Source organism: Micromonas pusilla (assembly GCF_000151265.4).
Source record: "Micromonas pusilla CCMP1545 genomic scaffold MICPUCscaffold_6, whole genome shotgun sequence".
In the NCBI taxonomy this organism is placed as follows: domain Eukaryota; kingdom Viridiplantae; phylum Chlorophyta; class Mamiellophyceae; order Mamiellales; family Mamiellaceae; genus Micromonas; species Micromonas pusilla.
Genome location: NW_003315887.1, coordinates 843,474 through 868,612, shown reverse-complemented (window position 1 = coordinate 868,612; position 25,139 = coordinate 843,474). Strand labels below are relative to the sequence as shown.

Here is a 25,139-nt window from a genome sequence, read left to right as displayed (position 1 = left end):
AAAAGCCGTAAACGAAATGACTGAAAGGGTAGGTTTCAGGCGCGTTCATTCACTTTGTCAGCGCGGGTGACTCAATTGTTCTTTTTTCATAAATGCAGGAAGCCCAAATACCGACATACATCAAATAGTTAAAGAATGATAACGAACGTCTCGCGAAAGAAAACGAGGCGCTCAAACAAAGTGTAAGAAAGGCAGGAGAAGTCGTGGATTCTTCAACCCTGTCGAATGTGGACTCCTACAATAGTTTGATAGCGAAACAAGCCGGCGATGCATTAAAGCAAGAAGAAGAAGTACTGGAACAATTGCAGTGCCAGGTATGAATACGCGTTTTCACAGTGGTAAATTCAATATTTTATGCTGTATTATTTGTTTGATTTAGGTGTGCTGTAACAACGACATCACGCATGTTCTTGTCGCGTGCGGTCATCTTTATTGCGAAAGGTGCCTCATTAGTCTCGGGAACACAAAGGTACGAACGTCCGCAGCAGGTTCCATAAGTAAGCCACAATTTTCATACTGTACTCAGAAGTTCTGGCTTAAGGCGAGAAAATAAAAGGTGAAAAGGCAGCGAGACAAAGCGCTGAAGAGAAAAGGGCATGTGAGTGTTTCTGGGTCAACGGGGAGCACGTGTCAGAAGATATATCAGAAGATATATCTAAATGGCTAGAAACTATGTTCTCTTGTAATAACTGATCTAATCGCTTCTTTTCTTCTTCTTCTTCAATTTAAAGTCGATAAGGGGTCCACCTTCGAGGATCGATTGTCTGAAAAGATGAAGACGGAGCTGAGCGTGATGCAATCGATACGAAACTTTGTTGCTAACGTTTTGAAGCACGACGCAAGCGTTCCTCTGCGAGTTTCCGTCGACGTTCGCGTGCCCAATGTCTCTAAGTAACGTGTTTTTGACGTTTTCGTAGTTTTCAGATGTTATGTTATCGTTTCCTTCGTTTTTCCGTAAAGCGGCGAGGATTTCACCGTCGCTCAATATATGGAGAATTCGAGCATACGGTTCGATGTCGCTTGATGTGCCGCACCATATGTCGCGGGTGTCATTTAAATCATCGTGCTCTCGCGCACGATCTGCGTCTCGCGGCTTTAAAATCCACGAGGTCGTGCTGTTGTCGTTCGTATCGATCTCACGCACGCGCTTCGTGTGTTTTTCCAAAGACGCTTCAACCGCGGCGTCCAGCATCGATGTGAAATCTTGTTCTGCGAACGTCGCGTCGATATCATCATTCGTCGCGGGGATATCTATCGTTTTTGCGGAAGTTGCGCTCAGACAAGCTTTGTAAAATAATTTCTGCGCGTCGCGTGTCAGCTCCTTTTCGATGATTCCTGCGAAAATAAATCAAAGGTGAGCGTAGATCTGAGAACAGTCGGGATTGACGCGAATCGCGGGATTCCCAGTCAATAATTTACCTTCAAACCCAAACGGTAATCGCATGGATCCTTGCTTGAAACCAAATTGAAAGGCACCTGCAATGAAGCAACGCAGACGGGGTCAAAACCGCGTTAAAATTCATTAAAAAAACGCGACGCGCGTCAGGTATCAGGAAAAATAGAGAAAGTCGGCACAAAAACCTGTCTGCTCTCTCACCTTGTTTCGCCGCCTGGAAGAGCGTCCGCTGATCGGGCAAGACATACGTTCCTCGACCCTGCGTTCGCGGCAATGATGGCGCGAGTCAGCACAAGGCACGCCATTTAGACAGACGAGCGATGGACGCTGGCTGGACTGGTTCGAGAAGGACGCGCGGGTTCGGAGGACGAGAAACGCGCGCGGGACGACGCCATTCTTTCGCGCACCGGATACGCCGTGCTCGCGTCTGGAACCACCCAAGACTCGCCCACATCGTCCTCCGCGAGGACGAATCGTAGCATGAGATTTTTAGGCCCGACCCTTTGCATGACGTGACAGTGACGCAGCGCCTGCATCACCCCTCGCATGTCCTCAGGGTCCTCGACGAAGCGCCATCGTTCGTCGACGCGGCGGATGAGCGCTTCCACCTTCTCGCCCACCGTCGTCCCTTCTTCACGTTCACCGGCACCGGATGAAGAGGCGAGACAACGCGTGCGCGTGGACGTTGATCCTGTGGCGTGACACGAAGCGCGCCAGTTCCCGCACGAGCTGATGAGCGCTCTCAAGCCCCGCAGGCGCGTGCAACTGCCGCTCATCGGAATCGGCGCTTTTTCCAAGAGAGAAATGAAAATGGAGAAATCTCGCGGGGCGCTCTCCTCGGAAGGCCTGACGCAGCGGGTCAATCACAGCTACCGATCGGCGTCGCCATCGACCGCACTCGTCTCGTCGGCCCCGTCGGTCTGCGTGTAAACCTGCTCGGTATCGCCCGCTCGCGCGGACGCTTATTAGTGGCGACGAACGTGGCGTGGCGAGCAGTGCTCGTTTGATTTTTTCAGTCTTTTTTTGCGCTTTTTTGTTCGAGCCCTCGAACGCGCCGAAGCGAGTTTCGAGCCGAAGGATCTCGAGGGCTGACTCGGCTCGTCGCTTGGGCCAAGAGGTCGGCGCGCGCCCGCGTGTGTCCTCAGAGCGCCGTTTCCCCACACGTCGTCGTTCCAACGAGCTTACGGTACCCGGACACGCCTCCACCGGCGCTCAGGGACGAGCACCGACGACACGACGACGGCGCCCTCGGGCGAATGACGAGCGCGAAAAAGCAGTTTATTCTCATTGCTTTGACTTTTGCGGGCGGGGCGCTCGGGTTTTACGCGCAGGATAGGTTCGAGCTGCACTACAAAGAGGAACGGTTCAAGCGGTTCGAGAAGAGTTACGAGGCGCAGATGGCGGGGCGGGGTAAGTGAGTGATCGAAAGACGATGGTTTTCACGCTGAATCTCGGGACACTCGCGCTGTTCGTCACGACGTTGGTGGGGACTTCGGCGCGAAACTTTTTTTCGACGCCGGCGCGGGGACAAGACTCGTCCTTCAGCCTCGAAGAGGGACGAATGATGGTGACGTACGCCGCGGCATCGTATTGCTCCCCCGACGTCTTGCGAAACTGGACGTGCGAGCGGTGCTCCGACAGCGTCGCGGGGTTCGTCCCGAAGACGGTCGTGACCGACGAAGACTGGGATCTTCAAGCCGTCGTCGGATACTCGCCGCAGCTGTCCTCCGCGCTCGTGATATTCAGAGGCACGAAAGGGAGCTCGTGGGAGAACTGGATACACAACCTCATGACGACGAAGTCGCAGGTGAGGCACCCTGGAATGCCGAAAGACGCGACCGTGCACGACGGGTTCTGGAGGTCGTGGACGCGTTCGAATCTTCAAAACAGGACGAGCGTAGCGCTCGACGCGTTGTTCGAGGAGAGAGGCGTTCTTCCCGTGGTCGTCGTCGGGCACAGCCTCGGCGGCGCGCTCGCGACCTTGTGTGCCGCGGATCTGCTCACCGAGCGCAACCTCACCGCCGTGAGGCTATACACTTTCGGGTGTCCGCGCGTGGGGAACTACGCGTTTGCGTCCGCGATGAGGAACACGACGCTCGACAACACGCGAGTGACGCACGACCGAGACATCGTGCCGACGGTGCCGTTCACACACTTTGGGTTTCACCACCTCGCGCGCGAGGTGTGGCAGCGGACGATCACGACCGGGTCGAAGAAGCACCCGCCGCGATTGAACTTCACGATGGAGATCACGTGCGACGGCTCCGGGGAGGACAGACGTTGTCAGGATAGTCTTTGCCGGTACGTTGGGGCGTGCACGAGCATCGAGGACCACTTAGAGTACCTCGGCGTCCCCCTCGGTGGAGGGAAAGGACACGAGTGTTGACGCTGACGTTATCGTGTTCACAATCGTTCATAGCTAGTTAGTACGTTCATAGAGTACGTTTACGCTCCGCATTCGCTTTAAATCTTCAAGTGGTCGAGCATCGCGTTCAGGGAGGCCGCCTGGTCGTCGTCGACTTCGTCCGCCATGTCCGCGTCGTTCTCCTCCATCGACATCAACGCCGCGGAGATGCCCGCGCCCTCTAAGACGGACTTCACCTCCTCGACGCCCTCGTCCGAGATGTAGTTCGCGTCCAAGTTCAGCGCCGTGAACCCAACCTTCGCAGCGGCCAGCCGAGCGGCGGCAACTGCACCCGCGAGCACGAGTTCGTTCGTGCTCACGTCCAGCTCGACGATGGGGGCGCCGGACATCTTCAGCGCAACGCAGATCTGCGTGACGCCGAAGTCCCCGAGCTCGTTCTCCGCGATCTTCAGAACCTTGAGGTTCTTCATCGCCGAGATCGCCTTCGCGACCGATGGAACACCCTCCGGGGTGATGTCGCACGACGACAGGTTCAGGTACTCGAGCTCCGGGCACCCCGCGGCTAACGCGGACGCCACCGCGGCGGACGCGTCCGGGCCGAGGGAGGTCATCTCAAAGTTGAGGTGCTTCATCTTCGGCTGCTTGAACAACATCGTCGCGAGCGCGATCCCACCCTCCTCGTTCACGTTGTTATCCGTCAGGTCGAGCTTCGTCAAGGACGTCCCGGATGCGAGGCCTTTCGCGAGCGTCACCGCGCCATCGCTCGTGAACCTCGACCCCGCCATCTTGAAGTCCTCCATGTGCGGCGCTTTCTCTAAGAGCTTCCCGATGTGCACAGTTCCTTCATCGCCGGTCATGTTCTTGTGGAGGTGGAACTTCTTGAGCGACTGCGGCGACGCCAAGAGTTCCAAGATCGCGGCCGCGGCTTGCTCGGAAATACCGTTGTTCATGAACGATATGCTCTCTATCCCCGTCTGCTGCTGCAACATCGCGGAGCACGCGCGGACGCCCTTCTCGCCGAACGCGTTGTCGCTGACGTCCACGGACGTGATTTTCGCTCCCAGCGTCGCTTCCGTGATGATCTGCATCGCTTTCAACGCTTCGTCTTCGGGGCGGCCGGCGATGATGTCGCTCAAATCAACCTCTTTCAGCGTGGCTGCGATGTTCGCGAAAGCCCTCGTGACGACCTTCGCGGCGTCGATCCCGAAGCTCTTCGTGCTCAGCTTCACCTTCGTGAACTTCGCGCCCTTCGCGAGGAGAGGCGCGAGCACTTGCTCCGCGCGTTGTTGCGTGTAGAACTCGCGGTCCTTGCTGGACAGATCGAAGCAATCCGTATCCGCGCCCACGGCGTCGGACGGGCCGGCGGTGTCCATCGAAGTGGACTCCTCGCCGCATCGGATGACCTCCGCTTTCAAGAGCTCCGCCGCCTTCTTGACGTACAGTCGGATGAGCTCGATCACCGGGCGCTCGCCGCCGGTGCCCGCGGACCACGACTCCTTCGTCGTGCTGCTCGCGACTTCAGCGACGCCGAAAGCCCTCGCTTCGATCTCCTCCGCCTTTTGCTTCGTGTTCGTGAACGTTGTGCCGTAGTTGTGGAACCCGATGGCGGCGAGGTGGTCGGCCATGCGGCCGACGAGATCGTCCCTCGTATCCTGCGGGATGTTAAACACCATCGCGGACGTTTGCGTGCTCCGGGGAATGAGATCAGGGGGACGCTCGGGGCCGCCGCAAAACGCGATCGAAAAAAGTTTTTGGATGTGCGGGTAGCGGGAAAACACTGTGCAAGCAGACACGCAAAACCAGCCGCGGGCAAGCCGCTGAGATACAAGCTACGCCGGAGCTACCGGCGGATTCTTACTAATGCTCTTCATCAACTCCAACCCCGGAACACTCCCCGATTCGTCCTCTTTCGTGAACAAGAACCTTCCAAGCGCGACGGTCACCTTCTCTATCGCGTCCCAAACGAACGCCGCGCCCCAAGTCCCTCGCGCGACGGCGATTTGCATCGTCTCCAAGAACCACTTCACGACGGCGGGGAACTTCCCTCCGATGACGACGCGGTTGAACTGCATCACGGCGTACCACTTGTACAAGCTCACGACCGCGATCACGGGCACTCGAGACCACCCGGTCACGACGTTCGGGTACGCCTGGAGGCTCCTCCCCCGCCGAAGGTTCTTCACGTTCGCCGCCGCGGCGATCGCGTTGAGATCGGCGGTGAACGCGGTTCGCTCCTCCCCTACGTGCGTGTCCGCGCAGTCACCCGCGGCGAAGACGTTCGTCATCCCGGTTATGCGCATCGCCGAGTCCACGTGCACGTCCCCCTTGATCCCCATCGCAGACCCGATGGATTTCTTCGCCGGCGCCGCCGCGGGGGCGCCGCCGACGCACGGGTACACGACGTCCGCTTCGATCGTCTTCCCGCCGGCGGTTTTCACGACGTACGCGCCGCCGCCGGGGGCGAGGACGGAGTCGTCGACGGGCGCGCCGCCCCAGTCGCTGACTCGGTCCTTCAGGATGACGCGCACGCCGTTAGATTTCAGCCACTTCAGCGCGAGCTTCCCAGCCTGCTCCGGCATGCGCTCGAGCAGGCGGTCCGCGGGCGTCACGAGCGTGACTTTTTTCGCGGCGCGGTACTTCCCCACGATCTCCGCCGCGAGCTCGACGCCGACGGTGCCGCCGCCGACGACGAGGACGCTAGAAGCGGCCTCGAGGGTTGCATTCCCGCGCGCGAGCTCCTCGCGCCTCTTCTCCACGCTGGACGCTTCGAGTTGCGACGTTTTCACGGGAGACGCGTAGGACGAGCCCGTGGCTAAGATCACGAAGTCCGCGGGCAACTTCGATCCGTCGCTCAGCTCCACGCCGGTGACTTCGCCGCCGTCGTCCACCTCCTCGATCTCGAACCCGGTCGCGCACGCGGTCAGCGTCCCCGGCGGCTGCGCGAGGACCATGTGTCTAGACGTCCCCGGCTCGACGAGGCAACGAAGGATCCCGGGGGTGTACTCCCACACCCCTTTCGCGTCCACGAGCGTGACGTCGAAGTCGCGCTGAAGCAGACGCGCGGCTTTCCTTCCCGCGAACTGCCCGCCGATGACGACAACCTTGGGCGCCTTCGCGCTCGCCCGGGCGGGCATGGCGAGACAAACCGGGTGCGCGTGAGCGCGGCAACCGAGCACGACGAAGGAGGCGCTCATAGCAGTGACGTTCGGCTCGACAAAGTTTCGCGAGTTGACGTCCACGGAAAAGTGCGTCTTCGCCGCTCACAACGTCGCCGCACCCCGCTGCCGCGTCATGCACGCAAGAGCGGCACTTCGCTGGCACGCGCCCACGGGCGCGTGCGTATCGAGCTCCAATCGCCGCGCGGTGACGGCTACTGGGACGTCCGGGCGCGTCAGGGCTGCTCCGTGCCGTCGCGTCGCGACGCGCGCCGCCGGGGAATCGTCGACCGAGAGGCAAGTCTTCGACGAAGCCGAGCTCGCGCAGTCCGGGGCTATCGTCAGCGCGCACGGGCTTCGCGGGGAGGTTCGCGTGATGCCGTTCACGGATTTCGTAGAGGAGCGGTTCTTCTCCCCGTGCACACAGTGGCTCGAGGACGAAGCGCAAGGAAGAAGCGCGTCGGGGGAATACAACAAACCAGCGGGGACGCTGTCGAAGATTAACATCTCCGGCGGCAGAGAGGTCACGACGAAAGGTCGGAACGAGTGCATCGTGAAAATTAGAGGCGTGAACGACCGAAACGCCGCGGAGGCGCTCCTGGGAAGGCGGATGTACGTCCTCGCGTCCGAGAGACCGAGCTTGAGAGAGGCGGACGTCGGCGACGGCGACGACGACTTTTACGCGCAAGAGCTCCAAGGGCTGAGGGTCGTCCTGAAAGAAGGCGGCGACGAGGTCGGGAAGGTCATCGACGTCTTCAGAGGCGCGGGGACGCACGACCTTCTGAAGGTTGAGGTCCCGCCACTGCCGGGGTCGGACGCGGACGACGAAAACGCGGCCGGGGATGGGGAGAAGAGGAAGACCAAACCTCCCGGAGAGTTTGTCTACGTGCCGTTCGTGAAGGACATCGTCCCGACGGTGGACGTGCCGAACGGGTTCTTAGAGATCACGCCGCCGCCGGGGTTGTTAGACCTGAGGCAGCGCGCGAGTAAGCCGAAGAAGCAGCGAGTCGTCGCGCCGCCGCCGAAGAAGAAGTCAACTTAGTCTGGACTTAGTCCTGTCATCTATTCAACACGTCTATGAAGTCTATTCGACACGCGTCTCAGGTTCACCACCGACGAAACAACATCTCCGTTTCGTTCGCGATGCCGATCTCACGCAGCACGCGCATAGGTCTCTCGTAGTACCGCAACGACAGCGACGAGAGGACGACGGACACCGAACTGAACGCCATCGCCGCTCCCGCGACCCAGGGCGGAGCCTGCATCCGCGTTTTAGGGTACAACAGTCCCGCGGCGAGAGGGATAGCGAGGAAGTTGTAGACGCACGCCCAGACGTAATTAAGCCGAATTTGGCGAAACGTCTTCCTCGACAGGTCCACGGCGGTGACGACGTCCTCGAGGTCACTTCGCATGAGGACGAAATCCGCAGCCTCGATAGCGATGTCCGTTCCCGCGCCGATCGCGATCCCGACGTCCGCAGCCGCCAACGCGGGTGCGTCGTTGATCCCATCGCCCACCATCGCGACGACGGGGGCTGCGCGACGCGCGACCTCGACCGTCCCTTTCAATGTCTTCCTCATCGGCGGCGCCTTCAGCTCCTCGATCTTCCCCGCCTTCCCCGCGGGGGAAACCTCCGCATGCACGGAGACGATTCCGCACTCCGCGGCGATCGCTCTCGCGGTCTGCCAGTTATCCCCGGTCACGAGATGAGACTGCACGCCCATGCGCGACAGCGCGGCGACTACCCCGGCGGCTTCAGGGCGAATCGGATCCGTGATCGCGAACGACCCCATGACCTCTCCTTTCATCGCGACGAGGACGCACGTGCACGCGTCTCTTTGAACTTGGCCGACGTACGCGGCGACGTCGCTCACGATGGCGACCCCCGCGGACTCGAGGAGCTTCTTGCTCCCGATGAGCACTTCTGCGCCGTTGAACCGGCACCGCAAGCCCTCGCCAGGTACGATCTCTACTTCTTCAGCAGCCGGCAAATTCATCCCGTTTCCGTTTTGCGCGCCCTCTTCATAGCCTTCGAAGCCTAGCTTGTGCTTCGCGAATTTCAAAACCGCCTTCGCAATAGGGTGCTCGCTCTGTGACTCCGCCGCGGCGACGATTTTGAGGTATTCCTCGTCGCCTATGTTCCCGAAAATCCTAAACCCGACGACGGACGGGTTCCCGACAGTCAACGTTCCAGTCTTGTCGAACACTAAGATTGTGACTTGCCCCGCGCGCTCTAAACCGTCCGCGCCTTTCATGAGGATCCCGTTCGTCGCCCCCACGCCCGTGCCGACCATCACCGCGGTCGGCGTCGCTAAACCGAGCGCGCACGGACACGCGGTGACGAGAACCGCGATGCCGAACATCATCGTGAACAGCGTCCTCGTCTCATCCTCCGGGATCCATTGCTCGGGACAGAACGTGTACCACGCGATCCAGGTGATGAACGCGAGGAAGACGACGACCGGGACGAACACGTTCGAGACTTTGTCCGCGAACGCTTGGATCGGCGCTTTCTTCACCTGCGCGTTCTCCACGAGCTTGACGATTTGCGACAGCGACGCGTCCGCGCCGACGCGAACGGCGCGCATGATAAACGCGCTCCCTGTGTTGAGTGTCCCTCCCAGCACCTCGTCGTTCACGTTTTTGCGTATCGGCAACGATTCGCCCGTGATCATGCTCTCGTCGACGTGGACGTTTTTTCCGTCCACGAGTACGCCATCCGCGGCGATTCTCGACCCTGGTAACGCCTTCAAAAGATCGCCTCGATGAATCAGCGAGGATGAGATCGTCGTCTCTTCGTATTCTTTGCGCGTCGGGTCGCTCCCTGGGACTTCCTTCAGCAATACCGCGGTGTTCGGCGTCAGATTGCACAGCTTCGATATCGCCTCGGACGTCTTTCCTTTCGCGGAGGACTCCAAATACTTCCCGAGGAGGATGAATGTTACCAGCATCGTGCTCGTGTCGAAGAAATCCCTCCCGAAGACGTGCCCGGTGCTGACGCAGTGAAATATGACGTACACGCTCGCGAAGTACGCGACGTTCGTCGCGAGGGACACGAGGACGTCCATGTTCGCCGCACCGTTCTTCAGCGACTTGTACGCGCCGCGGTGAAACCTATTCGCGACGTGGAACTGCACCGGCGTCGCGAGCGCCCACTTCACGAACGTCGCCAATGACACCTCTCGCACGAATCCGGCGTACAGCCACGCGAACATCTCCACCCGGGGAAGAACCATGTTCAGCAAGAACACCGGGATCGTAAACACGAGGCTCGCGGAGCACAGAGACCTGTACGCCTCCGCCTCGACCGCGGACGCGCTCTTGGACGACCTCGCCTCGTCCCCCGATGCGATCTTCGCGTCGAACCCGGCGTCTTCCACGGCGTTCACGAACGCCCTCGGACCGGTTTTGTTCGGGTCGAACCGCACCTCCGCGGAGCCTTCCGGGAGCAGCGCGACGGAGACGCTCTCGACGCCGTCGATGTTGCTCAACACGCCGTCGACCGCGCCTGTGCACGCGGAACACGTCATGCCTTCGACGAGTAACTTCGTCACGTTCGAGGTCGCCTCCTTCGCGTCCGCGCCTTCGATCGCGTCCGCGCCTTCGCTCGCGAGGTGAAGGACGCGCTCGGTCGCGGCGGACGACGACGCCATCGCGGACGACCCAACCGCCTCGTGTTCTACGAGCCGCACGCGCTCGTGCGAGGTGTCGTCGCCCTTTCCCCGGCGCGATAACGTCTCGCTCCACGTCCGGCTCATCCTTCTCGTTCTCGGGCGAAACGATCTCTCGATTTTCCCTAGACGCGGCGCCTCGACATCGTTCGCCGCCGAGCACGCCCGACGCTCTCGATGCGCCCGTCCATCGAGTCGCGGTCGCGCTCTCGAGTAGACCCGTGGGAACGCCGGCGTCGAGCGCTCGCCGGGCGGGTGCGCGCGCCGACGATAATAGCGGCGGACGGGCAGAGGGTCGAACGCGTTTATGTGTCACAAGTTTCGTTTTTCCGAGGAAGGGCGCTGCAGGAAGCCGTTGCGTCTGGCGTGACTCAGCGACCTCGGAGTTCTTCATTCCCCGCGGCGCCCGACGCCCACCGGGTGTGAGGCGACACCGCGCTCTCGCACGGCACCCTCCGCGCCGCTTTCAAACGCGGGGGAGCGCGCTCGCGTCGTCGGCCAGGTACGCGAGCGCCCGCGGCTCCGTCCCTGAAAACCAAAATCTCCACGGAAGATGGCGAGCTTACAGGACCTGTACACCGTCGCGCGGAAGCTGACCATGGAGATGCGAGGCGGTCTGGTGCGTGACAACCGCGAGTCACGCGTCCGCCTCTGACCCCTCATCGCACGATATCTCCCCCGCCGCCGAACGAATCACCGCGAGCGAGCGATAGGCCGACTAAACGACGTTCGATGTCACCAACAGGAACAACTCGAGGGTGCCGAAGCGAGAGGGGTCATACAGTCGTCGACGAGCCTGTCGCGCGACATGCACAACAAGCTCCGTGATTTGCAAAAAGTCACGCAGCAGATAGAGAGCGGGTGGAGAATATTAGTCGTCCAAGAGAACGGCGCGAAGAGGGACATCTGGAAGCGCAAGGTCGAGCAAGTCGTGGAAGATTGCGACCAGTTCAGGATATCGTTAGAGCGCTTCAAGTCGCGAGAGAGTCGGAGAAACGCGGAGGAGCAACAACGGGAGGAGCTCATGCAGAGGGTCACATCGGACGACGAATTCCGGCTCCTGGTGAACCAGTACGACGCCGAGGCGGGGGCGAGGATGTCCTTGCAACGGAGCGGCGGCATGATCGACGAACTGTTAGCGCACGGCTCGAGCGTGCTGGGCGCGATCGGGGACCAAAAAGAACGCTTAAAAGGCGCGCAGCACAAGATGCTGGACCTTTTGAACACGATAGGTGTCTCCGCGTCGCTGCTTAGAGTGGCGGACAGGAGGCAAAGGCAAGACGCGATGCTCGTGTACGGCGGGATGTTAGTCACGTGCGTGACTTTGCTCGTGTTGTGGTGGTGGTTGGGATGAGGTAGACGTCGTTTGTAAACGTAGAAAATTGACGTCGTGCATTCGTCGCGGGGAACGCGCTGAGTCGCCACCTCCCCGCGCGCTAAACGCTAAACACACGCGAACGGCGTTGCATCATACTACGAAATCACGCGAACTTCTTCACCATCCCGCCGTATCCTTGCCACACCTTCCCGACGTCCGACGACCACGCTTTGAACCGCGGATGCACCTGAGGCGCGTCGTACGTGTCGAGCGGGATAGACGCGACCGGCATCTTGTCCGCGATCACGAGCGGCAAGTATGTGCTCTTCGTGATGAAACGGGTGAGGCAGTACGAGTGAAATTGCCACAAGAACGGCGGGATCAGGAGCCACAGCACGAACGCCTGCGTGTACGCCTCCTTAATCAACAAATACGCGCTCATGAAGATCTGATAGAGCAGCAACGAGACGAGGATCCGACTGAACAGCGAAGGAAACAGCGTTGCGCCGCTCTCGTAACTTCTCACGAATATGTACATGATGTGGTAACGCTTCACGAGTAAAGAGAGGGTGAAATACACGAGCGCGGCCGCGGTTATCAGAGGCGACGCGGTAGAGAACACGAGGCACAGCAGCAAAATGAGCTGCTGTCCCCCGTACTGCGCGCCCAGGCGCAACGTCTTCGGCTCGAACGCTGCGTCAATATCGCGTTCGATTTTCGCGCGCCGCGACGTGAACAGCGACGTCAGCACCCCGAGGTGGGGTAAAAGGAGTCGAAGCGGCTCGAGCATGAACGCGTACGTCGACACGTAGGAGATGAAGAACCCGGCAGATTGCGGCAGCGCGTGTCCGATGAGGTTGAAAAAGCTCCCCGGCGTCTTGATGATGTTCTCGAGCTGCGAGAACAGCGTCCCTGCCAACATGCCGCCGGCTAACACGTTCAACGCGTTGTACAGGTAAAACCACGTGAACACCTTGCGATCGATGCCGCTCAGCGAGACCTCGGCGCCTTGGAAGAGCGCGATGAACGCGAACCCGTACGGAATCACGACCGCGTTCCAAAGCGCTAACAAAAGGCTCGGCACCCACGCGGTGAGGAGTCGAACGAAGAAAGCTTGCCCTTCCCCGGGTACGTCCTTGCAGTACCAGTCCCAGTGCCACGACGAGCCTTTCGCGCAGAGCGACTGCGAGAGCGAGACCATGCTGCTCGTGAAGATGCCGATGGGAAACACGACGAGACCGGCGATCAAAATCGCGGCGACGGTCGAGCGGAACCACTTCTGACCGGGGTAGAGCCACAGCGTGTTCGAATTGACGTCGTCGGGCGCGGGGGCGGAGCTCACATTCCACGGGAGATCCCCGCCCGGCTCTTGCAAGAGCGTCTGCGCCGCGACCGCGGCGGACACTTGCGATTTGAATATCACGATGTGCGACAACGCCGAGCGCGGGTTGTTTAGCATCGCTTTCTGCTCGAGCTGGATGTGCGCGAAGATCTCCTCGACCTGCGTCGAGATCTTCTCTCGCCTCGACGCGAGCTTCGCGGCGAGCTTCGACGTCGGACGCGTGCACCGGAGGCGCTCGTCCAGGCGCAGCATCGAGAGTTGCGTTTGGTCGAGCATGGTCAAGAGCACGTCAATTTTCGCGTGGTACCGCACGGGGACGGTCGCGACGAAATCGTCGAACAAGCGGGCGAACGTCCGCGATACTTGCATCTCCGCCGCTTGCGTCGCCGTGAAGCGGTTCCCCGGATTCCGAATCGCTCTCGATGAAGGATCCACGTTCGTGACGAGGACCGCGTACTGTTGCGCTTTCACCGCGAACGTGCCCCCGTCCGCGTCAGTGCTGCCCTCGGACTTGACGTACACGTGCTGCCGCGCGTCGATGGGCACGGGGGAGTGCACTTCCGAGATCTCGACGTCGCTCTCTTTGCTCAAGCACGAGTCCACGCTTCGACTGCGTTCGTGATCTGTCTCCGAGACGAGCCCGGGCTCCTCTGGCTCGAACAACGCGCGTTCGTCGTCGTGCACGTGCCTCGACAACTGGCGGTGCAGGAGCGAGGTTATCCGCGTAGACCCCGAACCGCGCGAGCGAACGGACGACGGACCGCTGCCAGGGCTCGAACCGGAGTGAATCGGCGTCGGCACCGGCGAAGGCTCGTCGTCCTCGTCGACGTCTGTTTCGATCGAGTGCCCGAGCCACGCTTGTCGGTCTGCGCGGTAGTCCACGAAGTTCAAGTACAGAAGGAACGACACGAAGTACACGGTGACCACGACGACTAAGGTATGCACCCACAGCAGCGGCGAGCCCACGGGGATGTTCGTCATCGAGATCTTGTCGATCGTCATCATCCCGCCCGTAGAGGTCGCCTCGGGGGTTATCACGGTCCCGAGTTTATAGTTCACTGGCAGCACGACGCAGAGGTTCACGACCGCGACGAAGAGGCTTATCAGGAAGCACAGGCGGTTCGATCGATCGAAGTACAGGACGTCGAGGCCGGCGGTGTCGTACAGCGCTTGTTCCTTGACGCGAACGACGTGGACGATCCAGCCCCACAGGAACGTCCAGTCCGCGGGCGGAAGCGGAGGCGGGTTCCGAGTCACGCGCGGGTGAAACACGCGCGTTCGGTACGCCTTGTGTCTCTCGCGCACGAGGGCGAAGACGAACATGCACACGAGCCCGACGACGGCGCTCATGATCGCGCCGTTCCATATGTCCACCCATGATCTGGACGTGTTGACGCAGTACCACTCGTCGCACACTGCGGGCGGGGGCGGGGAAGAGAGAGAGACGGCGAGTGAGTTTTCTTTTCCTGTTCTTTTCTCCAAGAACCGACGAGCGCGGGCGTCGCACCCGTGAGCGTCGGCGGGGGAGGTGCAGGCGGGGGGTTCGGCGGCGGCGGGGGGGAAGGCGGCGGCGGGACCGGCGGGAGCGTCAGGTTGCTCATGGCGTGCGTCGGCGGCGTCAGATCTAGCGCGCCCCCCGCGGCAACCCTACCCACTTCAACCAGAGAAAGACTCACTTCAGCCAGGCGGCAGCGAGTGACTTCCACTGTTTCAAAAACACGAAGCGTCGGGGTTCGTCGCTCACAACAACACGCGGATCTGGCGCGGCTCGGCGGGCGCCGCATCCCCGTCCCGTGAGGTTTCGTCATCATGGCGGACTACGGGCAATGGTTCGCCATCGCCGACGTCGACCGAGACGGGAAAGTCTCCGGCGCGGAGGCGGTCGCGTTCTTCACGCGCGCTGGCTTGACGCAACAATCGCTCGCGCAGCTCTGGCAACTGAGCGATAACCCGGCGCGCGGGTTCCTCGAGCGCAAGCAGTTCGATATCGCGATGCAGCTCATCACGGTCGCGCAGGTGCGCGTGCGTCTCGCTATCGTGTCTCGCTCGTGGCTTCTTCCCGCGCGCGCGCGTCCGAACCGCCCGGCCTCGACTCGTCCGCCCGCGCGGATTCGTCCGTGCACTTTTCAACCGACACGAGCCGTTTCTGACGTCCTCCCGCACCCTTCCGAACGTCGCAGGGCGGCGGCGAGCTGAACGCGCAGGCGTACAACAGAATCGCCGGGGGGTTCATGAGCCTCCCTCCGCCGCGAATTCAGGGTTTATCCGAGGGTCAGCCCCCTCCCTCGGCGAACGTCGGGGGCGGAACGATGACGCTGGGTGGAGCCGCCTCGGGAGGTCCGCCGTCGTATCAACAACAGCAGCAACCGCCGCAGATGATGGGGGGAGGTTTCGGCGGCGGCGGGAACGCGGGGGGCTCGTTGAAGAGCAGCTACGACCTCGCTCCGGGCATGATGTCGGCCGCGGCGGCGAACGACGCGCCGTGGCCGCCTATGTCCGCAGCGGACCAGGAGAGGTACCGCGCTCGGTTCGCGCAAGCGGACACCGACGGCGACGGGAAGCTCTCCGGAGGCGAGACCGTGCCTATATTGATATCCTTAGACGCCCCGAAGGAGTCGCTGAAGGACATATGGGCGCTCGCTGACGCGGACGAGGACGGGTCGCTGACGTGGCAGGAGTTTGTCGTCGGGATGTATCTCACGGAACGCGCGAGGGAAGGAAGGAAGCCGCCTTCAAGCTTACCCCCCGGGCCTTTTCCTCCGATGCAGCCGCAGCAACAGCAGCAGCAGTACCAACCGCAGCAGCAATATCAGTCGCAGCAGCAATATCAGTCGCAGCAGCAGCAATACGAGCCGCAGCAGCGACAGCAAGCTCCGGGCCACAACAGGATGCCCAGCGGGGACGCGTTCGGCGGGTTCGGACTGACGAGCGGCGGCCCCGGTCCCGGTCCCGGGCCGCAGTCCACGACCGCGGCGCCGAGCGGCGGCGAGTACGCCTTCCGCGGCCCGGGGGAGCTGGACCTCACCGGTGCGCCCGGTCCTGAGGTGGACCGCGTGAAAGCCGCGCGCGAGGAAGCCGAGGCGAAGGACAAGGCGCTGTGGGAGAAGGAACGCGCGGCGGAGAAGGCAAAAGTCGACTCCGCGCAACTGACGCAGAAGCTCCAAGACCTCGTCCTGTTCCAGCGCCGGTGCGAGGCGAACCTACCGGACGTGACCGACAGAGCGGAGGCGGCCGAACGCGAGGTCGCGGCGCTGCGCGCGCGCGTGGATCAGATGGCCGCGGCGGTCGAGCAGGCGTCGCGGGGCGTCGACTCCGGGAACGCGCGCGCGGGCTCGGCGGAGGCGGAGATGCAGCAGCTCACGCGACGCATGGACGAACTCCGAGCGGAGCAGGCGTCGATCGCGAGCGGCGACGGAAGCACGTCTCAAGCGGCGCTGCAGGCGGAGCTGCAGACGATGCGCGCGCGCGTGTCCGAAGCGGAGGCGGCGCTGCAGCCGCACCGCGTGGATCACGCCGCGCTGCCGGAGATTTTACGACGCGTCGCGGAGGCGCACGACGGCGTGCTTCGCAGAGCGCAAGATCTCGGGGTGAAACCGCCGTCGCCGCCGCCGTCGCTCGCGGCCGCGCTGGGCGCGGGGGGTGGGGGGCTCCCCGCGGACTTGCCGACGTGGGGCGAGTGGGCGGATCTCGAGGACGAGGGTTTCGAGACGGTGCAACTCGCGTGGGGCTCTTGGGCTCGCGAGCACCAGGCGAAGCCGGTGCCGCCGCCGGCGGCGAAGCCCCCCGCGCTGGCGAGCGACTTCGCCGTGGCGACGCCCGCGCCGGCGCCGGCGCCGGCGCCGCAGACGGGAGGTGGCTTTGGCGACTTTGGGCAGTCCCCGCCTCAGGGTTTCGGCGGCGACTTCAACGCCGCGACGCCGCAGCAGCAGCAACCGGCCGCCAGCGGCGACGGCGGGTGGTCTAACTTTTAGGTGAAACGAACGCGCATCGCATAACGTAGTGTTAAACAGCGAGTAGACTACCGCGCTATCATCACAAATCCGCGAGGGTGTACTTCCCCCGGAGCTCGTCGCGAATCGAAGAAACCCCCGAGTTCGGATTCTCCGAGCCGTCGACTTCGAAGGAGAAGTAAAACAACACCCTTCGCTTGCTCGACGCGTTCCCTCCCCCGCAGTGCAGCAGTCTCGAGTCGAACATCGACGCGTCCCCGGTGCGCAACGTCGCGACCCTATTCGGGGCCGCGAGCGCGGGCCCGCCCCTCTCCCCCGCGTCGCGAAACGCCAAGTGCGCGGCCGCGACGTGACTCCCCGGGATGAACACCGTCGGTCCCATGTCCGCCTCCACGTCCTGCAGCGCGACGAACGATGTCACGACGCACCGGTCCCTGCGGTAGTTCGTGTCCGGGTGCACCGGCTGACGCTTCGATCCGGGGTCGGACACGAGCGCGGCGAACTCGCACAGTCTCGCGTTTTCGCCCCCAGCGGTGGCGGCGAGAAACGCTCGCGCGTTTCCCACCGCCTCCCTCAGCGCCCGCTCCGCGGCGCCGGACATCTTCAGCTTCAGATCGTATCTGTTTCCTTTGCAGTACACGTTCCCGAACGCGTCCGACGGCAGGCCGCGGTCGCCCGCGCGCGCGAGCTCCTCGTCCAGCGTCGCGTTCACTTCCGCTAAGAGCTCCGCAGCGGCGGTTTCGGATATCGCCGCGTCCACGCGCGCGAGCCCGGCCGCGTCGAACGCCTCGGCCGCTTTCGCGGGGTCCGCCGCGATCTCGGACGCGGACGTCCCCGCCAACTCCAACGTCTCCGCGGCGCTCATCGCGGCGACCTGAGCGGCGACTTTCTCGTCCAGCGCCTCCTCCGACGCCGCGGCTTCGCCGTCGAAGGAGACCTTCATCCCGACGAGCGCGCACACGCCGCAGACGAGGAAGACGACGAACTGCGCGGTGCCGTCGCCGTCGTCTAGGGGTGACGGGACGTACCCGGGCGGCGCCGGGGTCACGACGAACTCGTCCATCGCGCGCGCGGCGGAGGCGAACATCGCGGCGGGGATCGCCGCGAGCGACGGCCGCGGGGAGATCCTCCGATTTTCGCCATCCGACGTCGCTGTCGTCTCGTCTCGTCTCGACGTCGCGTGCGCGCGCTTAACCCGGCGACCATCGCGACACGACGCGCGCGACGCGCCGAGGAGGCGCGAGGGCGCCCTCGGCAGCGCGGCGAGCATCGCGACCCGCTCCTCCCGCGCGCGGTGCCAGTGCCAGTGCCGCCGCGCGGAGGCTTCCTTCCGGATTTACCCTAACAGAAACTCCGAGACGAACAGAACTTTCACCGTCAGCTGCTTGTGCCGTCTTCACACCGCGAGGCGCGGCGCGACGCGCGAGCGACCGCCGGTTGATGCCCGCGAGCGTATCCGCGCTCACGCCCTCGCTCACGCACGCACGCGCCGCCGCGTCGTCGCTCTCGCGCTCGAATCCCCGCGCCGCGCGTCGTGGACGCGCGGTCGTCTCGGAATCCGCCGAATCGTCAGACGCGTCGAATCGCGACGCGCTCGCGATGAACGCGACGTCCTCCACCGGCCGCGCGCTGACGATCCAGTCGCACGTCGTGTCCGGATACGTCGGGAACAAGTGCGCGGTGTTCCCGCTCCAGCTCCACGGCTTCGACGTCGACCCGATCCTGTCCGTGCAGTTCAGCAACCACACCGGGTACGGGTCGTGGAAGGGCGAGGTCATGACGGGGGATCAGCTCTGGAGCTTGGTCGAAGGTCTGGAGACGAACGGGCTGCTGAAAGGGTACACGCACTTGCTCACCGGATACATCGGCTCCGCGTCGATGCTGCGAACCGTCGCGCGGCTCGTTCGAAAGCTGAGACAGCACAACCCCGACCTCGTGTACGTGTGCGACCCCGTGCTCGGGGATAACGGGAAGATGTACGTCCCCGCGCCGCTGGTCGGCATCTACCGCGACGAGATCGTGCCCCTCGCGACGTTAGTCGTCCCGAACCAGTTCGAGGCGGAGCTCCTCACGGGTTCACCGATCGCGAGCGAGGACGACGCGATCGCCGCGTGCGCGGCGCTGCACGCGATGGGACCGCCGAACGTGGTCTTGACGTCCGTGGACCTCGACGTCGCGCGCGGCGGCGACGGCGGCGACGCCGCGTCCGCGTCCGCGCACGCGCACGCGTCCGTGATCACGCTGCTAGGGAGCACGATCACGCCGCAGGAGAAGCGGTGCGAGCAGAGGTTTAAGATCACCGTCCCGCGGATACCGAGCTACTTCACCGGGACCGGGGATCTGTGCGCGGCGTTGTTGTTAGCGTGGAGCGACAAGCTCCCGGGGCAGTTGGGACGCGCGGCGGAACGCGCGGTGGCGAGTTTGCAAGGCGTGCTGAGGAAGACCGCGCAGGCGCAGGCGGAGGCGGAGGCGGCGGGGAAGACGGGGATAGGATGCCGCGAGTTGCGGTTAGTTCAGAGCGTGGAGGAGCTCACGAGGCCGACGGTCACTGAAGAGGTGCAGTGGTTAGAGTAGCAGCTGGTTCATCACATTATTCTGGCACCCGCACCGGGCCAAAATTTATTCAAGTTCCAAGCGACAGACGAGAGCGAGTCCCCCGCGCAGTCGACGAAGCGCACGCGGCGCTCGAGCGCGATGGACGGCGACGCGGCGGCGGAGATGATGACGCCGCCTCGCGCGCGGAGGGCGTCCGCGGTCCCTTCGTTGGCGTCGCCGTCGCTCATGGCGTCCCCCGCGCCCGACGACTACTTCTTCGAACCGTCCGACGACGACGACGACGACGCGCGCGCGGCGATGGCGAGCCCGCTGCCGATGTCCACGCCGATCGCGACGCCCTCGGTGACAGGCGGCGCCGCGGAGATCATCCCCGCGACGCCCGAGGACGGCATCGCGCCGACGCCGCCGCCGAATCACCCCGCGCCGCCGCCGAAGCGCGCGCGAGTGGCGCCGCTCAAACCGCTGCACGACCCGAACGCCCCCGGCGCGCTCGTGATGTGCACGACCGAGGAAGCGACCGCGATGAACGCCGGTCCCGGGATCGCGGTCGTCGTGGACCCGTTCGTCGCGAAGAAGCTTCGGCCGCACCAGCGCGAGGGCGTGCGATGGATGTGGAGGGTCGTGCACGGGTTCGAGCCCGTCGGGGATGGGCGGAGACGAGACGCCGATCCGCACTTGGGGTGCCTCCTCGCGGACGACATGGGTTTGGGGAAGTCGTTGCAGTCGCTCGCGCTGATTTACACGATGCTGCATCAAGGTCCGCGCGGGACGCCGACGGCGAAACGCGCGCTGCTCGTCTGCCCCGCATCGCTCGTCGGCGCGTGGGGCGCGGAGTGCGCGAAGTGGCTCGGCGGCGTGAGAGCGCAAACCGCACTCGCGGAGGGCGGCGGAACTGACGCAGCGGACGCGTACGAGAAATGGGCGAGAGGACCGCCGCCCGGGGGGAAGAGCGCGTTCGATAGATGGCCGATACTGGTGACGTCGTACGAGACGCTGAGGAGGTTCGCGCCCGTCGCGGCGGCGGCGAAGCCGGATCTCATGATTTGCGACGAAGCGCATCGTTTACGAAACGCGCAACAAGGGAGCCAGACGCTCGCGGCGTTGAGAACGGTGGACGCTCCGCGAAGGGTCTTGCTCACCGGCACGCCCGTGCAGAACGACCTCGACGAATACGCCGCGGTGATGGACTTCGCGTGTCCCGGTCTGCTGGGGCACATGAGCGACTTCCACAGGAAGTTCACCGCGGTCGTGAGACGAGGCGGGGAACCGGACGCGTCCGCGAGTGAAATCGAGCGCGCGAAAGTCGCGGCGAAGGAACTCAACGCGCTCACGTCGAAGCGCGTTTTACGACGCGAGGCGTCCGTGAACGCCGCTCACTTGCCCGCGAAGACGGAGATGATCGTGTTCTGTTCGTTGACGCCCACGCAGCGGGGATTGTACGAGGAAGGCGCGAAAGTCGTCGGCGAGTGGGTAGGCGGCGAAGGCACCGCGTCCGCGTTGTGCGCGATCGGGTTGTTGAGGCAGCTCGCGAACTCGGTCGACCAGGCGCTCGTGTCCACCTACGGGAAGGCGAAGGACGCCGAGCGCGCTAAGGAGGAAGAAGACGCCGAGAACGACGCGGACGAAGACGGTCTCAGCGACGGCGACGGCGAGGACGGCAGGGACGAACCGAGGAAGGACGCCGCGGACGCCGCCGCAGAGACGGACCTTCGCGCGCGCCTACAGAAGAACGTACCTCCCGAATACGAGGGCGGCATCGATGGTTCTGGAAAGCTCGCGACGTTGCGCGCGCTGCTCAGAGAACTCACGAAGATGGACGGTTCGAGAGACGGGGGCGAACGCGTCGTCGTCGTCTCCGGGTTTTCCGCCGCGCTCGACGCTGCGGCTGTCGTGTGTCGCGATCTCGGTCTGCCAGCGGACCGGCTCGACGGGCGCGTGCCCCCGAACGCGAGGTCGGGGCTCGTCCGCGACTTCAACAGGGGCAGTGGCGGACGGGTGATGCTCCTCTCCTGCGTCGCCGGTGGCGCGGGATTGAACTTAGTAGGCGCGAGTCGGCTCATCCTGTTCGACACGAGCTGGAACCCGGCGCACGACCGCCAAGCGATGGCGCGCGTGTGGAGAGACGGACAGACGAGGCCGGTGACGATCTACCGCTTGCTCGCCGCGGGGACGGTCGAGGAGAAGGTGTTCCAAAGGCAGCTGATGAAGCACAAGGAGGCTACGGTCGCGGGTGTCGGCGGCGAGGGCATCGGCGCTGGCGCTGGTAACTCGAGTGGAGGGAAATTCACGCGAGACGAGCTCCGCGGCCTCATCGCGTTCTCGGACGCGTCGCGCCCTGCGACGTTAGACGCCGCGGGGTGGGAGGACGGTCGCGCTGACGTCAACGATCCGCTGCTTCTCGCGGCGATGAAAGAGGAAGGGAGCGTTATCACCGCGGTCGTGAAGCTTGCGGGGGACGGAGGGCGGGCGAAAGCTGTCGAGGAAGCGAAGAAAGCCGCAGCGGCGAGGCCGAATGCGGCCAGAATCGGGGGTAAACGTCTGGCGTTCTCGGACTTCCTCAGCAAGGAGAAGAACAGAACCGCCGCGAAGTGACTCGAGTCTGTAGTATATTAGTTGAAATAGTATTTTAGGGGGGGGCGCTCGAAAGCCTTTTACGCCGCTGCTCTCTTCTTTAACACTGCATCGCACTCCTTCACGACCCACATCGCGTTCGCGATCGACTTGTTGTACGAGTTCTTGTTCATCGAGCTCTCGTTCTCTTTCAACGACTGCGGTGATGCTTTCACACGAACCCATTGATACGCGAATATGACCCGGCAAAAGTCAAGCACGGCGGCTTCGTATTGCCGCTGCGTCTCCTCGCGCGTCCAAATGTTTGCAGCCTTCTCCGCAGACGCCGCCGCGCCGTTCGCAGCGAGCGCCTCGCACAGCTGCACGTGGTAGTGATCCATCAACTTCACGGGAGCGTCCGGGTCCGTGTGGGCGATGTCATCGGCGGCGTATCCCAACGTCTGCGGGTCCACGGACGCGAGGAGCACGTGCGCGGCGTCGACGGCGCCGAGACCGAACCCCATCCACTGAAAATCGATCAACCCGACCTCCCACCCTTCCGGCGCGCTCGCGTCTTCGCGCAGGAAGATGTTCGCGGACTTCGCGTCGCCGTGGATCAAGGTTTTCCACTTCTGCGCCCACTCCGGGACGGCCTGTCCGGGACCGAACGGGTGCGACGCCGCCCCGACGTCGACCGCGACGTCTTGTAACCGCTCGCCGATCGTGTCGACGTCCGCGCCGAGCTCCGGGAGCCTCTCCTTAAACGCGTCTTTAAACGCGGGCAAGTGCGTGTCGTTCCATATCGACTTCAGCGTCGTCATCTGCTCCGCGGGTTGCATGTCCGGTTGCCAGTACGCCCCCGACGGCCACACCGCGCCCGTCACCGCGCTCAGGAGTTCGTCCTCGCCGACGTCGCCGTCGACGCCGACGCGAGCGGCGGCGGCCGCGGGCATGAACGTCGCGTGCATCTTCGCGAGCGCGGTGAGCGACGCCCTCGCCTGCGACGGCGTCAGAAGCCGCTCTTGCTTCCACCCTTGCGCCGGGGCGAAGTCCTCGAGAAGGAGCGCGAATTTCGATTCGATCAGGTCGTCGTCGCACGGGCGCAAATCCGCGTCGAAGCATCGCGGCACGCGCACGCCCGCGTCGTTCAACGCCGCGAGGACGGACGGACACGCGAGGAACCCGGCCTCGACCGCGGCGGACCCGACGTCCCTCGAGAGCTTCAGAGGCGCGGTCTTCGCTTTCGTGCGCGCGTGATCGAGGTCGCCGAGGACGACCTTCTTATAAAACGCCGTCGCCGGCATCCCCCCCGACGCGGCGTCGCCGCCTTCCCAGTGAAGCTCTAAGCGGCACGCGTCGGACATCAACCCTCTGAACGCGCCCTCTTCCGGGGCGACGTACCCAGCGAGCGTGAAGGGCGCGTCCTCGCCGTCTGCGGTCTCGCCGCACAGCGTGGACACGATCCTCTCGCCGACCCAAGACGCGGCGACGGGGGCGCCTCGAAGACACCGCGCGATGTCGCTCGCCCGCGCGCCGGCGCCTTCGCTCCCCCCCGAGTCGACCTCGCCGACGTATCGCTTCAACAACGTCCGCAGTCGCGGGTCCGCGCGCATCGTCGCCGCGAGCGCGGCGTGGTCCCGCCCGTCCGGGTCGATTTTCGACGCGTTCGCGGACGTCGCGAGCACGCCGAGGTCGTTGATCAACCCCCCCGGTCGCGACGGGTCGTGCACGAGAGGCGCGCCGAGAAGGTCCGTGATCTTGCCTCCCCGCGCGCGCAGCACCGCCTCCGGCGCGCACGTGTCCCACAGACTCGTCCCGAAGTGCATCAGCGCGACGTCCGCGCGTCCGTCCGCGAGCGCGAGGATCTTGTTCCCCGCGCCGCCGATCACGACGTCGGCCGCCGCGCGCACGGATTCCCTCGCCGCCGCGAGGCTCTCGTTCTTCGAGTCGCCGGTGACGCAAATCAAACCATCGTTCGCGTCCGAAAGCCGCGCGCGCTGCGGGACGTCGGTCGCGCCGCCGCCGATCGCGCCCGATACCCCGGACGTCGCCCCGGGCTGCGCGACGCCCCACACGATGATCGGTTCCTCCGCGTTTTCCGGGAACGGCAGACCGACGACGCCACCGACGGCTCTGCCGCGAAACGCGACGCCGATGAGGCACTGCACCGCCTCCAGCCGCCCTTCCACGAACTCCCTCGTGCCGTCCACGGGGTCCACGAACACGGTGAGCGAACTCGTGGGCTCGGTCCACGACGCGATGGGAGGCGACGAAGAGACGTCGCAGACGTCCTTCTTCAGTTGACGCGCGAGCGAAGGATCGAGAGGCTCGTCCTCTTCTTCGCCGACGATGTTCAGCGTCGGCCACGTCGCCTTCAGCGCGTTCACTATCGCGCGCTGCGCGTTCGTGTCCGCCTCCGTGAGCGCGCTTCGCGGGTCGTCCGCGTCCTTGCGCGTGGACGCGAGCGCGCCGCTCGCGGCTCGGCGCTCTTGCACCGCGCGGATCTCGTCGCATCCTTTTCTCGCGGCGTCGACGCAGCTCGAGAGGAGCTCCGCGATGGACGTCCGCGGCTCCGTCGTCGCGGCCATGGCGACGACGCGTCTCGCGTGCGATGCGTGCGCGCGGCGGGGGTATATGCGCGAGCAGACGGCTCGTGTCGCTAGGAAACCCTGCGCGCTCATCGAGGTTCCTCGCGCGGCGAAGGTGTCGTGCGAGCGGGGTGCCGAACCCTCGCCTCGTCTCTCATCCAGTCCACCGCCACCCTCAAAAACTGAACGCGAGCGCGATCAGACCTGACCAGACGCGACGGTTCGCGTTCGCGTCCCCCTTTCGGGAC

The 25,139-nt window shown here is 63.7% G+C and overlaps 13 protein-coding genes across 13 annotated transcripts; 6 read left to right on the top strand and 7 right to left on the bottom strand.

The window, feature by feature from the left end:
* Window positions 1–694: 694 nt before the first annotated feature.
* Window positions 695–2,172, bottom strand: MICPUCDRAFT_58945 (uncharacterized protein; the record flags this gene model as incomplete). The annotated part of the gene is made up of 2 exons (XM_003059212.1): window positions 695–1,335; window positions 1,773–2,172. The coding sequence occupies 2 exons, from the start codon at window positions 2,170–2,172 to the stop codon at window positions 695–697; spliced, it is 1,041 nt and encodes a 346-aa protein (XP_003059258.1).
* A 366-nt stretch (window positions 2,173–2,538) lies between these two features.
* Window positions 2,539–3,849, top strand: MICPUCDRAFT_49626 (uncharacterized protein). The gene has a single exon (XM_003059517.1). The coding sequence runs from the start codon at window positions 2,829–2,831 to the stop codon at window positions 3,780–3,782; it is 954 nt and encodes a 317-aa protein (XP_003059563.1). The 5' UTR covers window positions 2,539–2,828; the 3' UTR covers window positions 3,783–3,849.
* Window positions 3,850–3,904: 55 nt separating this feature from the next.
* MICPUCDRAFT_2356 (uncharacterized protein) lies at window positions 3,905–5,086 on the bottom strand (the record flags this gene model as incomplete). The annotated part of the gene is made up of 1 exon (XM_003059211.1): window positions 3,905–5,086. A coding segment is annotated over one exon (1,182 nt), but the record flags the coding sequence as incomplete, so codon positions are not given.
* Window positions 5,087–5,590: 504 nt separating this feature from the next.
* Window positions 5,591–6,895, bottom strand: MICPUCDRAFT_40291 (uncharacterized protein; the record flags this gene model as incomplete). The annotated part of the gene is made up of 1 exon (XM_003059210.1): window positions 5,591–6,895. The coding sequence occupies one exon, from the start codon at window positions 6,893–6,895 to the stop codon at window positions 5,591–5,593; it is 1,305 nt and encodes a 434-aa protein (XP_003059256.1).
* Window positions 6,896–7,247: 352 nt separating this feature from the next.
* On the top strand, window positions 7,248–7,886 carry MICPUCDRAFT_7828 (uncharacterized protein; the record flags this gene model as incomplete). The annotated part of the gene is made up of 2 exons (XM_003059516.1): window positions 7,248–7,709; window positions 7,770–7,886. Coding segments are annotated over 2 exons (579 nt in total), but the record flags the coding sequence as incomplete, so codon positions are not given.
* Window positions 7,887–8,022: 136 nt separating this feature from the next.
* Window positions 8,023–10,569, bottom strand: MICPUCDRAFT_58940 (uncharacterized protein; the record flags this gene model as incomplete). The annotated part of the gene is made up of 1 exon (XM_003059209.1): window positions 8,023–10,569. One exon carries the CDS (start codon window positions 10,567–10,569, stop codon window positions 8,023–8,025), a length of 2,547 nt encoding a protein of 848 aa, XP_003059255.1.
* Window positions 10,570–11,140: 571 nt separating this feature from the next.
* Window positions 11,141–11,941, top strand: MICPUCDRAFT_58939 (uncharacterized protein; the record flags this gene model as incomplete). Its single annotated transcript, XM_003059515.1, has 2 exons — window positions 11,141–11,206; window positions 11,333–11,941. 2 exons carry the CDS (start codon window positions 11,141–11,143, stop codon window positions 11,939–11,941), a joined length of 675 nt encoding a protein of 224 aa, XP_003059561.1.
* A 127-nt stretch (window positions 11,942–12,068) lies between these two features.
* MICPUCDRAFT_40288 (uncharacterized protein) lies at window positions 12,069–14,597 on the bottom strand (the record flags this gene model as incomplete). Its single annotated transcript, XM_003059208.1, has 1 exon — window positions 12,069–14,597. One exon carries the CDS (start codon window positions 14,595–14,597, stop codon window positions 12,069–12,071), a length of 2,529 nt encoding a protein of 842 aa, XP_003059254.1.
* A 459-nt stretch (window positions 14,598–15,056) lies between these two features.
* MICPUCDRAFT_40287 (uncharacterized protein) lies at window positions 15,057–17,218 on the top strand (the record flags this gene model as incomplete). Its single annotated transcript, XM_003059514.1, has 2 exons — window positions 15,057–15,263; window positions 15,428–17,218. The coding sequence occupies 2 exons, from the start codon at window positions 15,057–15,059 to the stop codon at window positions 17,216–17,218; spliced, it is 1,998 nt and encodes a 665-aa protein (XP_003059560.1).
* A 61-nt stretch (window positions 17,219–17,279) lies between these two features.
* Window positions 17,280–18,467, bottom strand: MICPUCDRAFT_69667 (uncharacterized protein; the record flags this gene model as incomplete). Its single annotated transcript, XM_003059207.1, has 2 exons — window positions 17,280–17,709; window positions 17,803–18,467. The coding sequence occupies 2 exons, from the start codon at window positions 18,465–18,467 to the stop codon at window positions 17,280–17,282; spliced, it is 1,095 nt and encodes a 364-aa protein (XP_003059253.1).
* A 329-nt stretch (window positions 18,468–18,796) lies between these two features.
* MICPUCDRAFT_44424 (uncharacterized protein) lies at window positions 18,797–19,771 on the top strand (the record flags this gene model as incomplete). Its single annotated transcript, XM_003059513.1, has 2 exons — window positions 18,797–19,369; window positions 19,466–19,771. The coding sequence occupies 2 exons, from the start codon at window positions 18,797–18,799 to the stop codon at window positions 19,769–19,771; spliced, it is 879 nt and encodes a 292-aa protein (XP_003059559.1).
* A 417-nt stretch (window positions 19,772–20,188) lies between these two features.
* On the top strand, window positions 20,189–21,973 carry MICPUCDRAFT_1194 (uncharacterized protein; the record flags this gene model as incomplete). Its single annotated transcript, XM_003059512.1, has 2 exons — window positions 20,189–21,304; window positions 21,431–21,973. Coding segments are annotated over 2 exons (1,659 nt in total), but the record flags the coding sequence as incomplete, so codon positions are not given.
* Window positions 21,974–22,404: 431 nt separating this feature from the next.
* MICPUCDRAFT_47565 (inositol monophosphatase) lies at window positions 22,405–24,996 on the bottom strand (the record flags this gene model as incomplete). The annotated part of the gene is made up of 1 exon (XM_003059206.1): window positions 22,405–24,996. Exon 1 carries the CDS (start codon window positions 24,982–24,984, stop codon window positions 22,405–22,407), a length of 2,580 nt encoding a protein of 859 aa, XP_003059252.1. The 5' UTR covers window positions 24,985–24,996.
* Between the last annotated feature and the right edge of the window lie 143 nt (window positions 24,997–25,139).

What these genes read in the sequence shown, in the direction of transcription:
- MICPUCDRAFT_49626 (XM_003059517.1), top strand. Translation starts at nt 2,829, where the DNA reads ATGGTTTTCACGCTGAATCTCGGGACACTCGCGCTGTTCGTCACGACG.